The sequence below is a fragment of the Phascolarctos cinereus genome, unplaced genomic scaffold, assembly GCF_003287225.1.
Source record: "Phascolarctos cinereus isolate Bilbo 61053 unplaced genomic scaffold, phaCin_HiC Scaffold_726;HRSCAF=1367, whole genome shotgun sequence".
Classification (NCBI taxonomy): domain Eukaryota; kingdom Metazoa; phylum Chordata; class Mammalia; order Diprotodontia; family Phascolarctidae; genus Phascolarctos; species Phascolarctos cinereus.
Window position 1 is genome coordinate 232,047,154 of NW_027556098.1, and position 19,963 is coordinate 232,067,116.

Here is a 19,963-nt window from a genome sequence, read left to right on the forward strand (position 1 = left end):
GGGTGGCCACGAACAATCACAAACTATCTATATGCCAAGACACCTCAAAGCAGAAGAACAGATGCTAATGGCCACTCTCCTACATCGGTACACTTCTTAATAAATAAGGGAGGCAGCAGGAGGCTGCTTACCTCCAACCTAAGGCCTGCGATTCTCAGGACACAGCTGATGTTTTTATTTCTGGAGGAAGAAGAATAAAAGTATACTTAGAAACACTAGGAAAATGAAGATTTTTCCAGCTGTTTAAAGACCGACTAATCTTTTCATCTAATAGCAAATCCACTTAACACACATTTGAAAGCACTAGCCAATCTTTCAACAACAACAAAAAAAATGTGTTTTCAACTTTATGTCCTGTGACTGCTTTTCGAGACAAACATCACATGTTCCTAAAATCCCAGGGGAAGAACACTCACATCAGGCAGGGCAGTTGGAGCTCTGAAGACAATACAGCGTTCCATTCAGTGTCTCCCTCCCACAGAAGGGGTACTAATAGGCTGTCTAATTATTAGATCCATTTACCTCACCAAGTCTTTTAATAGGTGAGAGGCTGGCACATGTCTGAACACTTTCTGAATTTAAAAAATTCTCAGTAACAAAATTTCTGGAGCCTTTCTTAATGTTTTCTGCTTGAAAACCACCCTCAGTAAAGCAAGGAGCATTTAAATATATGATTCAAAGCAGCCTTGCAAACATTACAATACTCACAGTTAACTGACACTGCCTATAAAAAGTTGGTGTCATCATGGTAGGTCCCATATAACAGTAGCCTTTAAGCCATGTTTGGGAAGAGGAGGAGTGAGAGCGATCACATAAAACATTCTCCAGATGCCACTTTTTTTCCCTATACTATATTCAGTGGCTGGAAAACATATCCACCTAGATATGATTTAAAAAAAAGAATAAATTAAATTTGAGATCTCTATTCATTTGTGGAACACTCTAAACAATAAAACTGCTGTAGAGTTACAAACTGCCAGGCCAAAAACATCACTTTTTTAGTGTCATTTGCAAAGCATAGCTTACTGACCTCTTTCCCAGCAAGCAGCCTGGGTAAGCACCAAATTTTGAAATGTCACATACCAAAGACAATTATTTATGTCTTCCTCTTCTACATTTATGAGCTCTTTCCCCCCACAGACTAACCACTAATCAACTAATACTAGAGAAATACTCCCATACAATTTGTTAAATTAAGGGAATGTTTACCTTATGCTTCAATGCATTTTAATATCATTAAACTTTCTTGGAAGAATGTAACAGCTACTGAGAATTTTAAACCTCAAACAGATGGTTAGATGCCAAGGTAAAAAGAACAACCATCTAAACAAAACAGAAAAATAATAAAAAGTTTCAAATCAGAAGAACTGCTTTAAAGTGGGCAGCGAGGTGGTACAGTGGTTAGAGCACTGGGCTTGGAATCAGGAAGATTCACCTTCATGAATTCAAATCCAGCCTTAGACACTTATTAGCTATGTGACCCTGCCCAAGTCACTTAACCTTGCTTGCCTCAGTTCCTCGTTTATGAGCTAGAGAAAGAAATGAAAAACCACTCCAGTATCTCTGCCAAGAAAACCCCAAAATGGGGTCATGAGGGTTCATTCGGACATAACACTTTAAAGTGATGAAAACCGAAGACAGTTTGAAGAAACAAAACATGGGTGTAATACAACCTAACAAACAAGCCGCAAACACTGCCATAATAGAAGAAAAGAACTCTACAATCTATTGCTCCTTCTTCCCTTAAAAGGACTGTACTCAGAGCAAAGAGAGGGGAATATATCCAGTACATGACATGGAGTTTACACAGCACTTTTACAGCCTGCAAAACACCTTACATATGTAAGCTCATTCGATCCTCACAATTCTCCAATTATACCAAATTGGCCACATGCCCAAAGTTATCTCTGTGTGTCTTCCCAGTCTCACAAAATCATAATCAAAACTATCAACAGACGTGTGTGCCAAATACACTATGCAATACAACTGCTGAAAAAAGAATAAAAATGGCCTAATAAAATATGTTTCGGCAATTACGTCACTAAACTTGCTCAGTCATAAAAGCTGAATGACATAATTAAGTAGGTGAGGTCAAGGTTAAACTCACTGATCTGAAAATGGTCTAAATCCTTAAGGGCAACTAGCCTCTAGTCCCAAGGGAAAGTGGCAATCTCCCAGTAAGTAACAAGTGACATGGGCGCAGCATAGGACAGATCCAACCAGAACCCTCCAGACTACTGCTGATTCCCAGGCAAATCATATAACTGGGATTTCTGAAGCCTCTGCAGCTTTCTCCTATGGAATGGCCTTCTTTTCCCCCAATTCAGTCCCCCTAGTGGCAGCCTCAATTTTTAATAGTTTTCTCCATCTCCTAACACCTAAGCAAAAGGTTTTTAGTCTTGTGTTCTGAATTTATCTTCTCTATTCTTACTTATTGTTCTAGCCTTTTATTCCAAAGGACAATGAGATTTCTTCTGCCATCATCCTTACAGCACTTTCTTAGAAAGTAAACATTAACATCGGAAAAAACGAATTTAGAGTATTTTTAACTCCTACATCCAGAAATACCAGGGAGTTGGTGAGAACCTGAAAAGCTTCTAAAAACAAAATATTCTGAGACACACTAAAAATAGGAACACAGTTTTTTAACTCATATTCTGCAAGGGAAAAGCTTCCAACTACTGTTCAATTCATTAACAACAACAGCTGCTTCCACATATAAAAGCAGTCTATAGTTCAGAAAACACTTCTCACATCAACCCTGGGAGAAAGGTATCCCCATAGTAGAGATGATGAAACTGAGGCCCAAGGGTTTGAGTGACTTGTCCAAAGTCACGCTACTGATTCAGTGGGAGAGGTGGACATCTTTGAGAACACACAGACGGATGCTGCTCACGGTCTTAAAAGAGGGTATATCCCAAAGAGATCGTAAAAATGGGAAAAGGACCCACATGTAAAAAAATATTTATGGCAGCTCCTTTTGTGGTGGCAAAGAACTGGAAATTCTGGGGATGCCCATCAATTGGGGAACGGCTAACCAAGTTGTGGTATATGAATGTAATGGAATACTATTGTGCTATGAGATATGATAAGCATGCAATTTCAGAAAACCTGGATGGACTACACAAACTGATACAAAGTGAACAGAACCAGAACACTGTACATAGTAACAGTCACACTGTGAGATGATCAACTATGACACACCTAGCTCTTCTCAGCAATACAATGATCCAAGACAATTCCAAAAGACTCATAATGGAAAATGTTATCCACATCCAGAGAAAGAACTATGGAGTCTGAATGCAGAGTGAAGCATACTATTTTCACTTTTTTTTTTTTTGGTTTTTTGTTTTTTCTTTCTTTGTTTTCCCTTTTTTTTCTAATTCTTTCACAACATAACTAATGTGGAAATACGTTTAACATGATTACATATGTATAACCTATATTAGACTGTTTGCTGTCTTGGGGAGGGGAAAGGGAAAGGAGAGGGAGAAAAATTAGGAACTCAAAATCTAACAAAACTGAATGTTGACAACTATCTTGATATGTAATTGGGGACAAAAATACCATTAAGTGTGAAAAAAAATTTAATTAAAAAAAAAGAGGGTATAAGCATCATTTGAAATGAGTACACATACCAGCTGGCTAACTATTTTGAACTGTGCATGTCTGTGAACTATGAAGACAGAAATTTGTTAAATAAGAATATAAAGAGTAGTTCTAAAGTATGGATCTGGTGTGAAGCTTGTGTTAACACAAACTAACAAATGACAAATTATTTGGATGAACTCATTTAAAAGAGATAAATGAAGCAAGAAACAGCCCCATTATCGTACAAAGAATGCTGAACTTAAGAGTCAGAATGGTTTTAAATTCTAGATCAGCTGCTTACAACTTCTGTGACCTCAGGAAAATCACTGAACATCACTGGGCCTTAGGTGCCTCATCTTGAAATCAAGAGGGCTAAACTGGATAATCTCTAAGTCGCCTACCAGCTCCAAAGAAAAAAGAGGCCATAGTTAGGACTAGGGCTGTACAGATTATCTAGGCCAACCCAATGTTGGACAGAGCCAGAATCTGAATCCAAGCCTTATGACTCCAAATTCAGTGGGGGTTTTTTATTATACTATTATACTATCTGCTCTACATTTCTTCAAGAATATTTTACTATTTGTGTATCAGCAAAAGGATTTCTCCTCATATATTCTTAATGATCAGCGAATATTTTACTTTGTGATTAGAAAAACTAACTATCTGCTAATGATCAGTAACCTTTCAAAAGCAAGAGACCAAGCACATGAACTTGGTTCTTCTAGTACATAGGCTCAGGGTGGGGGCAGGGCTGATCCAGATAATCACACCACTTCTCTACTAATAACCTTGATGAGAAAAGCAGGCTGAAAGAAGGGGGATTTTAATCATGGCAGTAATTGTGGGAGGCAGGGAACACTTCCACGGAAGGCAAAATGACTGGGGCAGCAGTGTGAAGAGATAGAGAATGACAGAGCATGGGAACAACTAGACTACTGGGAAACTGGAAAGATGAGAGAAAGTGGGGCGGTGGGACAATCAGGACAAAATATGCCGAAAGCAAATTTTCAAGAGTGCTGGTAGTGATCAGCACCGATCGCTAGTCTTTTTGTTCAGTTGCTTCAGTGATCCCATTTGGGGTTTTCTTGGCAAAGATACTGCAGCGGTATCTGTCTTACCCTACAGGAAAATAGGGGGGAAAGGGGACAAGAGAGCAGGGGGATGATGGAGAGGAGGGCAGGCTGGTAAAGGGGGTAATCAGAAGCAAATACTTCTGAGGAGGGACAGGGTCAAAAGAGAGAATAGAATAAATGGGAGGGCAGGATAGGATTAAGGGAAGTGGAGTTAGTTTTTCACAACATGTCTACCATGGAGGTGTTTTGCATAACTGCACATGTATAACCTATATTGAGTTGATTGCCTTTTCAATGGGGGTGGGTGGGGAGGGAGGAAGGGAGAAGATTTGAAACCTAAAGTTTTAAAAACATATGTTTAAAAAATGTTTTCACAAGCTACTGGGAAATGGGAAATACAGGAAATGGGGTACAGAAGTCTGTCCTGCCCTACAGGAAAATAGAGAGGGAGGGGGATAAGAGAAGGGGGGAGGAGACAGAAGAGAGGACAGACTAGGGGAAGGGATAGTCAGAGTGCATGCCATCTTGGGGTGGGGGAAGGGGTGAGATGGGCTGAAAATTTGGAACTCAAAATCTTGTGGAAGTAAATATTGAAAACTGAAAATAAATACATTTATATTTAAAAAAAAGATACCACAGTGGTTTGCCATTTTCTTCTCCAGTTCATTTTACAGATAAGGAAACTGAGGAAAACAGGGTTTAGTGACTTGCCCAGGGTCGCACTGCTAGTAAGTGTCTGAGGCTGGATTTGAACTCTGGTCTTTCTGACTCTAGGCCTGACGCTCTATCCACTGTGCCACCTAGCTACCCAACTGCTAATCTATTGGACATCAATTCACACACCATCTTTAGTCGTTCACAACATGGTACACATGACATTTCCAATGAAGCATCCCAGTGCTTATGAGAATGTGCTAAATACTGAAGCAACATTAGTGGGGCTGTTCAGAATGGATGTCTACTATGTCAACTATGTGTAGGAAAGTTACAAAACAAGTAGACAACCAACAATACCACAGCTTTGGAGTTGAATGGAATAGAGGCCATCCATTCAACCTCTTCATTCAAAAGGTAAGGAAACTGAGGCCCACGGAAGTTAAATGACTCTGAGATAGAGGCAGAATTTGAACCCAGGATCTCTGATTCCAAAAGCTAGCTGTTGTTTTTTCCTACTGTACCATGATATTGGCTATGCCAGTAACTATTCCATGCTCTCGAATTGACCCTACTTTCTCCAGAGTTCTCATTCATTCTTCCTTCCTCTCAGTATTAGAAGGACAGCAAGGTTATTACTTTCTTATGCAATTTACACAATACAAAGTCTGCTTCTAAAGCATGCATGATTGGAAAAAAAGACAAGTCAAGAATTAAGGACAATACCCTCATTGTGGCCATGCAACTTCAAGAGCTCTAAGCCATTTACTAGGTGACACAGTGGGTAGAGTGCTGGGCCTGGAGTCAAGAAGACCTGACTTCAAATCTAGCCTCAGACTTACTAGTTGTGTGACCCTAGGTAATTCACTTAATCTTGTTTGCCTCAGTTTTCCCATTTGTAAAATGAACTGGAGAAGGAAATGGCAAACTACTCCAGTATCTTTGCCAAGAAAACTCCAAAAGAGGTCATAAACAATCAGAAATGACTGAACATATCTAAACAAAAACAACAAAGCCATTTACCAAAAGATATGAACAGGCAAACTTTCAGAGGAGCAAAAGAAAGTTAGCAGCAACCATATGAAAGAGCATTCCCAATCAATAATAGTAAAATAAATGAAAACAATTTTGAGATCTCACCTCATACCTGTTAAATTGGCAAAGATGACAAAAGTCCCAAATGATAAATGGCAAAGGGGTCACAGGAAAACAGACAAAATAATGCACTGCTGGCAGAAATGTAAATTAGCCCATATGTTCAGGAAAACAATTTGGAATTTTATTTTAAAAGTGACTAAAATACACATACCCAAAGTAAAACATCACCCTGGTTAAAAAAAAAAAACTAAAACTAAACTAAACTATAAAAATACAATGATACCACTACTAAATACACTTTCCAAAGAAATCAAAGAGAAAGGTCTGATACAAGACAAAATATTTTCTAGGAGCCCTTTTTCCCATAGCAAAGAAATGGGAGCAAAGTGAGTTTCCAATGATCGAGAATAGCTAAACAAATTGGGGTATATGCATGTAACATAACATTGCTGGACCATATGAAATGCCCATTCAAAGAATCTTGGAAGATGTATATTAAATGACAGGGAACAAAGTAAACACAACTAGAACAGTGACCACAACAATGTACAGGAAAACATTACTAAAAGACTGCAGAACTCTGATGGGATACAGTGACCAATCACGACTTCAGAGAAGCTGATGAAGGCTTGATGATCCATCAACCAAGAGATGAGGAACAAAAGGTATGAAATGAGGTGTCCGTTTGAAGTCATGAACAATTATCTTGGACTGTTTTGCTTGAATGTACTTATTTGTTACAAAAGATTCTGCCTGGGATGAGAAATCATAAGGAAATTACAACATTTGGTGGAGAGAGGGGAGAGGGGAATGGAGGAGAGACAGAGACACTATCAGATAAATAGATCTGCATTTTTAAAAGATCTAGAGCAACAGAACATCACCTGAGGGACATGAATTTGATTTTTAAAAATATTTTGGTAACTACTTCAATATAATTGGTTTCCTTAGTAATCCTACGTGCTCTATTTTATGAATTTAAAAGATCATTCTGGGATAGGAACCAGAGGTTTCACAAGACTGCCAAAGGGCACCAAAACAGGTGAAGAACTCCTGACTGAGAGGAAGGGTCTCAGCACGAACTTAAAGAAGATGTACGGGACAGACAAGAGTTTTCCAGGCTGAGCAGATGGGAATGGGTTATGATATGCACCAGTAAAGTATTCACACTGGACAGTATAGCACTGCTCCACAGAAGGAGATGCCTATTCTGGATGACCACGAGATACTTTAAGTGATTTGACCAAGGTGACAAAGCCAGCCTGGGCCTGAGACTGGACCCAAATCTGGCCTTCCTCACTGCAAAGATAGGTCTCTATCCTCTATGTCATGCTGTCTCTCATGTGAGATTTAGATAGGATATAGAGATGAGACAAAGGGGGGAAAATTGAACTCATGGCCATGAAGACATTCACCAAAGGAGCAGGAAGAGAAGAGAGCCCAGGGCAGACAGTAGCTCTCAGACATGAGATTTGTTTGGAAGCTCCAAGAGCCATACATGCTATCATTCTCACTCTCGGTTTCTTTCCTATTCCTTCATTCAGGGATGAAGTAGTTATCTAACCAGCTGAAGAGCCAAATTATGTTCAGGCATAAATCTGAACATGTGCGCTTTTCCTGCCCTCAGAGCAAATTTTCTTAGGAATCCCAAATCACCTTAGAATCAAAGAGATCTTAACCTGTTAAAAGGGGGTAAATTGTGTCTCTATTTCAAAATAATTGTTTTCCTTTGTAAACTTCTATATTTTCGTTTATGTATTCAAAAACACAATGGTGAGAAGAGGTCCATGAGTTTCACGAGCCTGCTAAGAGGGTCTATGACAAACAAAAAGAGCTCAAGAACATTTGTTTTGGATATTCTGTACTTAAGTGTTTTATCCAATATCTCACAGTGAGCCAAGAGCCAAGACTGAACTAAAACTCAGTCTTCCCTATATTCAGTCTGGCGCTCTATCCTATCAACCCAGGGAAAAGGAGGAATCCTAGGCCATGGGATCTTAGATGTAGAGCTGGAAGGGGCCTTAGAGACCACCAAGTCCAACCCTTTTATTTTACAGATGAGGAAAGCAAGGCAGAAGGAGGTTAAGACTTGTCTCAAGTCACCACAACCACTAAGCATCTGAGGCAGAATCTGAATTAACTCCTTGTTGATTCCAAGCCTACTGCTCCTCGATCCACTGAGCCACCTAACTGCCTCTCTTCCCCGGAAGGGTGAAGGGGTATTACAAATGGAGCTGGTCAGCAGCAGCACACTATCAAGAGCTAGTTAAGAGGAGACAATGGAGAAAGATTAGAATGAAAAGCGCTATGCTAATGGGAAGAGTGACAGGGAGGAGGAGGCATCATATCCAGGGACTGATGGAACAAAGAGAAAAAAATGTCAGGGAGAAATAATGAGCAGACAAGGCAGGCAAAGTTACAATGACACACAGGGCCCAGAAAAAGTTCCGCCTGGTCATCTCTGCCCAGGAAATGCTGAGCTTGCTGTCTTCTGTCTTTAAAGCCACATCAGTGCCTCTTGGCTGATCAGAGGTTCAGTGGCAAGCCAGCTGAAGAATGCTATGAGCTGCGAGCCAGGCTTCAAAAGGGGAATATGAAGATAGATGGTTATGTATGAGGTTTGGGCAAGTACAGGCTGAACCATTATTTACTTTGTATTAAGACTGATGGGATGTCCATAACTTGTGTCAGTGAACACAAGCCCCTTCGCCATCAGCAAGACGCCAAGAGCAGCTTAAGGGAAGGGAGAATGGAGGCCAGGGTGGAAAGAGGCCTCCTGCGATCCGACCCCTCCAGAGCAGCACTTCTAAGGCTCTCCCAATCAGCCAGCTTAGTGATCCACACAGCACTTTCTTCAGGCAAGATGGGCTTTTACAGTTTAAATAGCCTTCAGTAACTAGTTTAAGCATTGTTGAACATGCTGTGGGATATCTTGCTTTACAGGCAATGGGCTCCAAAAGGAAAGAGAACAGAAAAGTGGGAAAACTTTCTGTTCAATTACTGTTATGAAGGAAACAAGACTGACTCGAGGAAACAAAGGTTGAGATTACTTTTCTATAAATATATGCTTAATATTATTAGGGACGCTGCCCTTAACTCGGAAGGGCCAGGATTCAAGATTATAATACTAATCTTCGTCTTTGTAATACAAATGGAACTAATATCACTTCAGCTTTCAGACCCTCAGTTTCCAAACCTGTAAAAGTCATGGGTTGGTACAAGACTGTTTAAGGCCCCCTCCTACTTGGAACGTTTTGGCAAATTTTAATATAAAATTATTATCAACACATAGACTATGTTTTTAAAATACTATACTATTTTATAGATATACTACAGTATTTTAATACAGTACACAGTAAAATTACACAATAAATTTGATTATACTTGGGAAGAGTTATCTGTAACTCTTTCGTTTGTAAATCTTACACAGAAAGGATTATGTTGGGGGAGGAGGGAATAAGTGAGTACATAGTGAGAGATGTACCAGCAAAAGCATCAATAAGACATTTTGAAAAACAAAAAGGGGAAAATAAAAAGTTCAAAAAGGAAGACAAAACAGCGATTTCGACATTACTGGGAAAAAGTTATTTATGTTTTAAAAGCTGATGTTTTCAAATACAGTCCTCTTTTTTTGTATGAAGAAACATCCATTTTTGTTGATGGTTAAGCTGATTTTTTTTAAAAAGAACATGTAAATTTTAATAATCCTAAGCACCTATGTTCCAAAATACTATACACTGAGAATGTTATTTTTGATTAGCTCATACCAATGGTTCTTTTTGGGATCACTGTATCAATCATCTTAGCAGCCTTTCTACAACTGCAAAATGGGGAACTGGTGGGGTCGGCTAGGTGGCGAAGTGGATAGAGCTCCAGCCTTGGAATCAGGAGGACCTGAGTTCAAATGTGGCCTCAGACACTTGACACTTACTAGCTGTGTGACCCTGGGCAAGTCACTTAACCCTGACTACCTAACAAAAAAAGCAAAAAACAAACAAACAAAAAGACAAGCTCTGGAAAATAATCATCCAAACTCAAAGACAGTCCAGAGAAACGCAGGAAAAGGAAGGAAAAGGAAAGAAGAGAGAGAAGAAGGGAAGGAAGGTGGAAGGGAGGGAAGGAGGCAAGAAAGGAGAAGGGAAAAGAAGAAGGCAGGGAAGAGAGGAAGGGAGGTAAAAGGATCCCATAATCACTAACTCATTTACAGCAGCATCTTGTTGAGGGTGGCAAAGGATTAAAAACATAACAGGGAAACTACCCAACAATTATAGGACATGAGAGCAATGACATATTGCTGAATCCCAAGCAATGAAGACTAGTAACAAAACATAAAAGTAAAGGAATATTCAGGAACTGATGAAGAATAAATTAAGTAGAATAAGGAAAATCATATAAAATGTTCACAATAAAGTAAATATAAAAAATAAACAAACCCTAATTGATCAATATACAATTATAACAACTAAGCCTGGCCCTGGAGAAGTGAATATGCATTTCCTTCCCTTCTTTACAAAGGTGGAGAACCACGGGTGTGGAACACTGCATGTACTTAAACAGTATGGTTTAGTTTTGCAGAAATGCCTTCTTCTCTCTTTCAACTTTATGTTAAAAGGAATAGCTCAATGGGGAAAGTAATGTGAAAAAATACATTTGGGAATAAAGGTGATATAAAAATAAGATCTCAATGAAAATAACACTTTAAAAATAAAAATAACCATTTACCATAACCACAAACTAAGTGAAAAAACCAAAACTAATTTCTAACCACCACACAGATTTAAAGGGCATGTGTCCATTCTAATTTTTTTTTTCTTGCAATGCCCTTGAGGGATTAATAAAAATAGACTGTTTACACTTGAGGCCAGGAAAACCCCAGATGCTTTTCCTAAATTAGCATAGCTAATTAGCTAAAAACTCCACACACCACCAGCTGGCTTGGGTACCGATTAACCTGTTACCTAATAAATAATTTTAAAGCACTTAGAAATAAAGATCTTTACAATGCAGAGACCTTGTATAGTAAATATAACTATGCAGAGAGCATGTGTAGTATATATAACTATGCACGCAGAGACTATATATTTTAAATGCATATTAAACACACTTATGTGCATAAATCCCATATATTTTATGACTGCAGCCCAAATGGCAACACTCTTTTTACTAGATACCAGTTGCTCATATGCCTACCAACATTAATTTATATTTATTTGTGAACATGTCTTATTCCTCCTCCAAAGCCTTCTAGTCCACATGAGCTCCTTGAGGGCAGGGCTACATCCCATTCATCTTAGTTAGGATCTCTAGGTGCTTGGCAGGTAAATACTCCATGTAAACATCTGTTAAATCAGGTCAGCTGGAAAACCCAACATGTGAAGCGGCCCCTTGTCTATCATCCGCATGGCAAACTCAGACAATAAACCTGAGTCTTCATTAAAATGTACTTTCTTTCTAAACTGTCCCAAAACTTGAATGGCCTTTTTATATGGTGTACTCAAGTACTCTGAATTTCAGGTTTCTAATTTAAATCATGTCTGTTCATCGTCACATTTGAAAAAAAAAATTCCCATGAAACTTCAGCTGCCTTGTGACAAAAATAATAAAGCTGCATGGTCTTTAATTCATATTTAAGAAAATTTAGGCAAAATGGGAGCAAGCAATATAATTACCTGTTTCTCCCCATAATGTGTCTGTGCCATTGACATCTACTTCATATTCCTTTTCCATTCCCAGCAAGCACTGGACCACCTGTCAAAAACAGATAATTTGATGAGTAATAACAGTACAAGAGCTTATTATATCCCATGAATCACAAGAGACAAAATTTCAGAAACAATCACTAAGCATCCAGCATTATTTTTCATGTAAGGGGAGATATAACATTGGCAAAACAGATCTCAAACCCAAACCTTAAAAAAACCTTAAAATTGCCTTTATTAAGAATTAAAGCAATAACCATCTCAAACGGGTATTCTTAGAACTTTAGGATTCTATGAAATTCCAGAATGATCTAAGTACAAAAGGCAAATCAACAGAGAACACCATCTATCATACAAAGGACTGTTTCTGCCTAAGCCTCAAGAGTAGGACTAATTTGTTTTCCCACAAAGAAAGCCAAGCTGAATGTATTTCTTCACTACAGGTAAGATCCAAGCAGCATCGTTAGCTCATTATACTACAGAAAAACCCTTTCTCTTTCCCTAAGGGAATCTTTCCATCCAAGAGAGCTTTAAGCTCTCCCACTGTTCTCTAAGGAGCAAAGACAGAAAGTAGCACTGTCTTTGAGATCAACTGAAGTGTCCGGGTGCTGAACTATTGGCCTGTCGATGTAATGAGGTGGAATTGGCTGCTTTCACCTCATCAACCGTGATGGGAGCTAGAAGGACATGAAGGGAGAAGAACTTTTATTAGCATGAAGGAATCTCTGATTCTCCCTCAAGTTTCACAGTCCATAACCCTCAACTCATTTGGTAAAAGAGTCCTATCTTTTAAATCAAATAGTTACTAGGTATGTCAAGTTTTCCCTTGCACAGCATTCCTTCCAGGCTGATTTAAATACGAGGTGATAAGGAAGTTCTGTTTACCCTTCTCTCAAGTTGGATTTTAAAACGTTAGCACCAAGTGAAAAATTGTAATTCAATAAAAAATCCTTCATTCTTTCATATATCTATATCTATCTATGTGTGTACACACACACACACACACACACACACACACACACACACACACACAGATGGGGGGGGTGCATGCACGTGCGCACATAGGTTTGTAAGAAAGGCCAGCAACAAACTGAATGCAAAATCTGCCTTATAGCAGAGAAAGTCAATCTGAGTCAAAATATAGGAACTTAGATATCCAGTTAGATAGTGGAGATAAAAAAACAAATGCTACAAATAAAAAATGAAGTAAAGATGTTGGATTAACAGGAGCTGGAAGAGGAAAAAGAAAAATTTAGCTCGAGTCTAGATTTGAATAGAAATATGAACAAAGGGCACCTGGCCTAAACAGGTCTTATTACAAGTTCAAATGCTCAATCTGAGCTATGGGCAACATTGGTGGATATCTCTGAACAGTCCAGACAGTACTTTCTGCTTTTCAGGTTTCAAAGTTCTACGCTGTTTTTCCTTAAAGACTGCCAGAACAACCACGATCCTGCTGTGAAGGCCTAGATTTTAAAGTCCTTCAAGTATTCATGAACCATTTTAGAATGGAGATTCCAAATGACTAGCCACATTCCTAGTGGACCAAAAAAGGAGGAAAAAAAAAGGTGGAATGACTAAAGTGAAAAGAGTAAACGAAGAAAAAGAGAAGAAGGAAGAGCTGAGCAAGATAAGAGTGAAGACCAATGCCAGTTTCACTTGCCTGATTAATAAATGAGAAATCAAGATTAAAAGACACTTGGGCTTCAAAGTTAACTAGCTATGTTCCTGACCGGTTTACTTTCATGAAACACTTGAACATTGATCTTGTGGGAGTTTCACCTGACAAAAAGCCTCTTCCAAGAATCTACATTTTTTAAAAGTTCTAAATTTTTCTCTTTTCTTTTATATTTCACAGGCATTATAATTAGAGAAATGGCATTCCCATTGAAAATGCTATAAATGTACATTCTCCTACAAAACTTAAGGGAAAAAAAGAGATGACTTCAGTAGCACCAAGTTTGGAAGGATTTTTCCAACTAAATCAGTACTTACCTCACTGTGCCCCATACTAGAGGCTGCAGTCAATGCCTGCTGAAGGGCCTGGCTTTTCCTTAACATGCTTTGCTGATGAGTACTAGCTGTCCAGTCATAATTCAGCAGGAATTTAAGGATGTCGCAGTGTCCCCGTAAAGCACTGTGTACTAATGCACATTGGCCTTTCTTGTCCAGGTGATCAATCTACATTAGGGAAGGAGGAAAAAAAGAACCACACCATCCGACTGTTATACTTCTGAAAGGATTACAGGAGTACCATGATTAAGAAAAGAAACATTCCAGAAGTACTGTAAGCAACTCAAATTACATTTCAAATGCACTAGAGGCCCTCATTATTTTAAAGTAAACACAGTGACTCTGTAAATCTGAACCTTTCTCTGAAATGCATGCAACTATTCCCTAAATAATGAGTCATAAATTCACATTTCCATGGCTCAGGTTTCAGCTTGGAGTACTGTACCATCCGTATGAAAAATGAATTAGGAAGGGTCTGTGTGACTGTCAGACAACATGAGCTGCCCAACATGCTCCAGGCCTCAGTTTCCTCATCTACTTCCTCTCTAAAATTACAGGATTGGACTAGATGATCTCTAGAGGTCCCTCTTGCCTTTAAATCCTTGAACTATGAGAAACCTTCCAAAATCATTCCTTACTCTATATGTTACCCAAACCAACATAACTTCTAAATTCCCTTGAAAATCTACAAAACCATAGACTAAAAACCCACACAAAATCTAATGTAAAAAGTTTTGATTTGCTGGCATACTCGTGTCTCAATTTGCTTGGACATATATGGACCCAGGAGATAGCCACAGGACGTTTCCATGCTCACCAGTAAAAACTAGGATAGGGAGCAGCAATGGAAGGGTTAGGAAAGAGAGGTATCTGAACAGCACTTCATTAGAGTGTGAGCTCATAAAACGCTATCTACTCTAACTCCAATTTTTAATGGATACTTCCTAAATATGATAGAATCAAAAGGCGACATAGGCCAGTAGTTCTTGAATAAGTGGTCCTATCCCAGAACATATGAGCCAGGAGTTTTTAAGTAACAACGGAATACGGAAGATATTTCTGTCTTCTACATTCCAAGAACCCATGTCCCTAGATACATGTATAAGAAATTAGGTTACTGTTTAAAACCATAGCATTTAGGAATATATGAGTCATGCCATGGAATAAGACTATCTTAAATTAATCTTAAATGTAATTCCAAATATACTTGCCTTTGTAGGAAACTGCAGGCCCACTTGAAAACTACAATCACAGCCCCAAGAAAAGGCCTCAAAGCCCACAAAAATGCTTGTCCATGCCACCATGATGGCTAAAAGGGATAGCATATCAAGTTTCCAGAAGGAAAAGGGAAGGGAATAGGCATTTACTAAGTACCTACTATGTTCCAAGCACTGTACAAAGCTCTTTTTACAAATATTATCTCATCTGATCTTCACAACAATCCTGTGATGCAGGTGCTATTATTATCACCCCCATTTTATAGATGAGCAAACTCAGGCAAACAGGTTAAATGACCGGCTCATTGTCACACAAAAACTATCTGAGACTGGATTTGAACTCAGGTCTTAAGGGCTCCAGTTCCAGCACTCTATCCACAGCACCAATAGCTGCCTCTGAATGGATGCTATTGTCAAATTAAGGTAGCATCATTATGATTCCAGATTCAGCAAAACCCCATTTTATTAATATAATTTTTAACAAAAATGATTCAGAAAATCTGAAAAAATATTTACGAACCACTTCTGTCATTTTTACTTTATTTTACTTTACATTCTGTCATGCTTGTCTATCAGAATTTATTAATATGGGGAAAAGTCAAAGAAAAATGGAAAGTTTTCACTCCTATTATTATTCAAAAAGAATCTCTTCCCTTAACTAAACTCTCATGATAAAATTATTCAAATCAATCTATATAAAATGACCTTCATCAACTACCTGCTCCCATGACTTTGCTCCCTGGGCATAGAATATCCTCTTTCCCCTTTGCAGCATTCAGAATGTCTTTCCAACCCTTACAGCCTAATTCAAAAACACCTCCCTCATGAAACCTTCCCTGACCCCCCCCCCCTTTAGGAACAAGCTTCTCTCCCGAATCTCACAAAGCACATTTTTGTTTCCTCTGCACATAACATAAAACGTCATGTAGCAAAATCGTCTATGGTTCTCCTATCCTCTCCCTTACCAGAACGTAAGCTCCAGGAAAGCAGGTCCAGTTCTGCAACAATACTGTTGGCCCTTCATAGGTACATAACAGATGTATATTAAACTCAATACCGACCCACTACTTTACAAAACAGGATTTCAGAATCACCGAACTGTAAACAAGGGAGTGGCCCTGGCAACCGTCTTGTCCAACCAGTGCCTGCAGGGAAGAATCCTCACTTTAACATCGCTTCCAGAGAGGGTCGACTAGCCTTGGCTTGAAGACCTCCAACCAAGGGGAACCAAACAGGTTCATGGCAGTTCAATCCACTTTTGGAGAGTTCCAATTCTTAGAAAGTTGTTCCCAATTTCAAGCCTAAATTTGTTTCTTTCTAACTCTTGCCTGCCACTTCTAGTTTGTCCCAGTAGAGCCGAACAGTACAGGCCTAATCCCTCTTCCCTATGATAGCCCTTCAAATACTTGAACCCAGTCATCATATTCCCCCCAAATCTTTTCTTTGCCAGGCTAAATGTAACAGCTAGCACTTTATATAGTGAAGGTTTGTTTGCAAAGCACTTTTATTTCCTTATTTCACAACCCTGGGTTAATCCCTATTATTAATCCCATTTTAGAGTTGAGAAAACGAGCTAGGTGGCACAGTGGATAGAGCACTCAGCCTGGAGTCTGAAAAGTCTGTATTTAAATCCAGCTTGAGACACTTACTAGCTGTGTGACCCCCGGGCAACTAACAGCCTCTGTCAGCCTCAGTTTCCTCAACTGGAAAGTAGAGATAATAATAATAGCACCTACCTACCAGGTTGTTGTGAGGACTACATGAGATGATATTTATAAATATTTATCAGCCTAGTGCCTGACACACAGGCACTTAATAGATATTTGTTCTCTTCCCTGTTCATTGTACCACCTGGCTACTCACTTCTTTCAGTCTATTCTAATACAACATGGACTGCAGGTCTCTCACTATCATAGCTACCTTCCTCTAGATGGTAACTCACTTACTGATGTGAACCTTGGTGCCCAGAAGTGAAAATTAATGCTCTAGAATTCAGCACTTCTTAAACTGTGGGTCACGACCCCATATGGGGTTGCAAAAAATTTGGCAACAGTAAAAGGTTTCTGAATACACAATGACCAAAAATTAACTCAAAATCAAATGTATAATAAATCGGAGGTGTTTCTATCAGCACTTGCCCGTGTTGCATCGTGCACCTTCACTGCAGCCTTGGTTCTGAACAAACAGAACGCACACTCTGCACTGCTCATGTCCCCACACAACACCAATGAATGCTGCTGAAACATGAAAAGGGGTTGTGAGTGGAAAAAGTTTAAGAAGCCCTGATCTAGATGAGGTCTGACAAGGAGAGAAGGGAGTACGGCTATCTCTTTCTTATTCCTAGCTGTTATACTCTTAATGCCTCTTCCCAAGAGATTTGCTTTTGAATATTATGAAAGCAAAGCAGTCTTAAAGCAAGGCAGAGCTCATTTTAACCTGCCTTAAAAGACAAATACCTAAAACTCAAAAATGAAGGATAAATACTGTATCTTGAACACCTTATAGTCAACTTGGGTACTATGCCAGGTTGGATGTCAAGCTACCAGGCAGCTGAAAGAAAATCCTAGCAGCAACACCTCAATGCTTATAAATCCAGCTGCCAGCCACTTTTAAAGTAATCCAGACTCACCTGCAGTATTATATCTCTTTTTGCAGACTAAGAAAAGCATCCATTAATGAGCAACCCATATGGTGAATCTCTCTGCTAATATACTTACAACTCAGAATGAACAGAATGCACAATAAAACACCCAAAATCTGCAGCAAAATCTGTTTTTTCTTCACACTGCATTTTTTTGGGTCAAATTTTACAAAGCAGGGACAAAAGACTTCTCCTACATATTTAAGACACACACACTCTCACACTCACACTCACTCTCTCCTCCCAACCCTCCATTGTTATCAGGATCAAAGATGAGAAGAAATTAATAGTCTGCTCCACTTTGGGAAACAAGTACTCTCTGTCTACAAGTAATGTAACAAAAATATATCTTGTGTGCTCCTGCCACTTACCCTTGCTCCCTTTCGGGACAGCAGAGAGACTATATTCATATGGCCAGCAGCTGCTGCATAGCAGAGTGGGGTCATGCCGTTCTCTGACATCCCATCCAGGCAGGCTCCAAATTCCAACAGAAGAATGACCACTTCCTCATGGCCAAGGTGGGACTGGACACATAACACTGGGGCGTTGTTCAAAACTTCCGTCCTGTAGTTTACATTGGCTCCCCCCAAGATCAGGAGACGGCTTACCTGTGGGACAATTACCAAACAAGCTTTGTGTATGTTATACGCTTTTAAAAAAAATTCACCAACAATCTCTACATGTTCTCTTATTCTTTTGTTAAGATTTGAAAACCTCACGACCACTAACAATGTAATTTCCTAAACTTTCTCCTCTTCCACTTAACACTTTAACTGCAACGTGAGAACCTATTATTCTATCCTTATAATGAAGTTATGATCAGAGAATTAAACAACTACGTAGCAAGAATAAGGCTATGGCTCCAGACATGAGAAAGGCATGTGTGCTTTTCATTCATCAAGACAAATGGAGGAGGAATTTTACTCAAAGGAAAAAAAGGCAAAGATTTTTAGTTTGCCCCTGAGACTATGACTGCTGAACAAATTCCAAAAAAGCAAGCTGGCTGTTTGGCCAGTCGCTACATCATCACCTACAAAATAATTCTGTTGCAGATGTTGCTGAAAGCTGGTGGTCTACAGAGAAATTGTTTTCTTTTTCTAGAACCACTTACAGTATTCACTAGCTTAGAAACAGCCAGAACTCATGACAAAGTAGCCACTCCTTTATGCTTATTTCAATTTCCGTTTTTTGGATGGAAACTGTTCCATACAGGGTCACAAAGAGCAGGCACAGCCCCAGCAACAGTAAACTATAAAGGAACTGGTCAAAAAAGACATTTCCACAAAAATTTTGTAGTTTGAAGCCAGAAAACAATACTTCCAAATGCAGACAAAAAGAGACTAATTTATTCTCTAGTGAGACCCCCTAGCAAGGGTTGGTCACATGTTATGGAATTGCATTGATTAAAAATTAAATTTTTTAAAAGGACCAAAAAAATTCAATATGGTGAAATCACATCTAATATCTGGGTCACTGGACCCATAAAGTGGAAAATAGCAGCGAGAAGGAGAGAAGCCTTGTATGAAACGATGCAATGAAAAGCAGACAGAAAACAGGAAAGCAATTTACATAATGACTACAATAATATAAAGGAAAACAACACTTAGAAGCTTCAGAACTTGGATCAATGCAGTGTCTAATTGTGATTTCAGAGCACTAATGGTGAAGCACGTATTGCAACCCTCAGCAAAGAAGGGGTGGATTAAAGGGGTGGAATGAGGCAGGCATTTGCAAATGTCACCCCATGCTGGTTTTGCTTCACCACACTTACAATACATGGGTGGGCTCTTTGGGGGACTGAGTTGGATAGAGGGGGAGGAGTAAATAAGAACATCAGTAAGATATTTTTAAAAATGTATCTGAGGTACAATGGAGATGAATTCAAAACCCTACCATCAACATATAACAACTTCAAGGTTACTGAAAAAACTGCAGGCAGAGGTTACCTAAATGTTCATTCACCAGGAAGAGAAGTCA

General features: G+C 39.1%; 1 protein-coding gene across 1 annotated transcript in view; it reads right to left on the bottom strand.

Annotated features, from left to right (window-relative positions):
• TANC1 (tetratricopeptide repeat, ankyrin repeat and coiled-coil containing 1) overlaps positions 1-19,963 on the bottom strand; it is a 259,647-nt gene that overhangs the window by 22,743 nt on the left and 216,941 nt on the right. Inside the window, 3 exon segments of the mRNA XM_078147021.1 lie at positions 12,086-12,164; positions 14,111-14,296; positions 18,358-18,594. Coding sequence (XP_078003147.1) covers positions 12,086-12,164; positions 14,111-14,296; positions 18,358-18,594 — 502 coding nt within the window.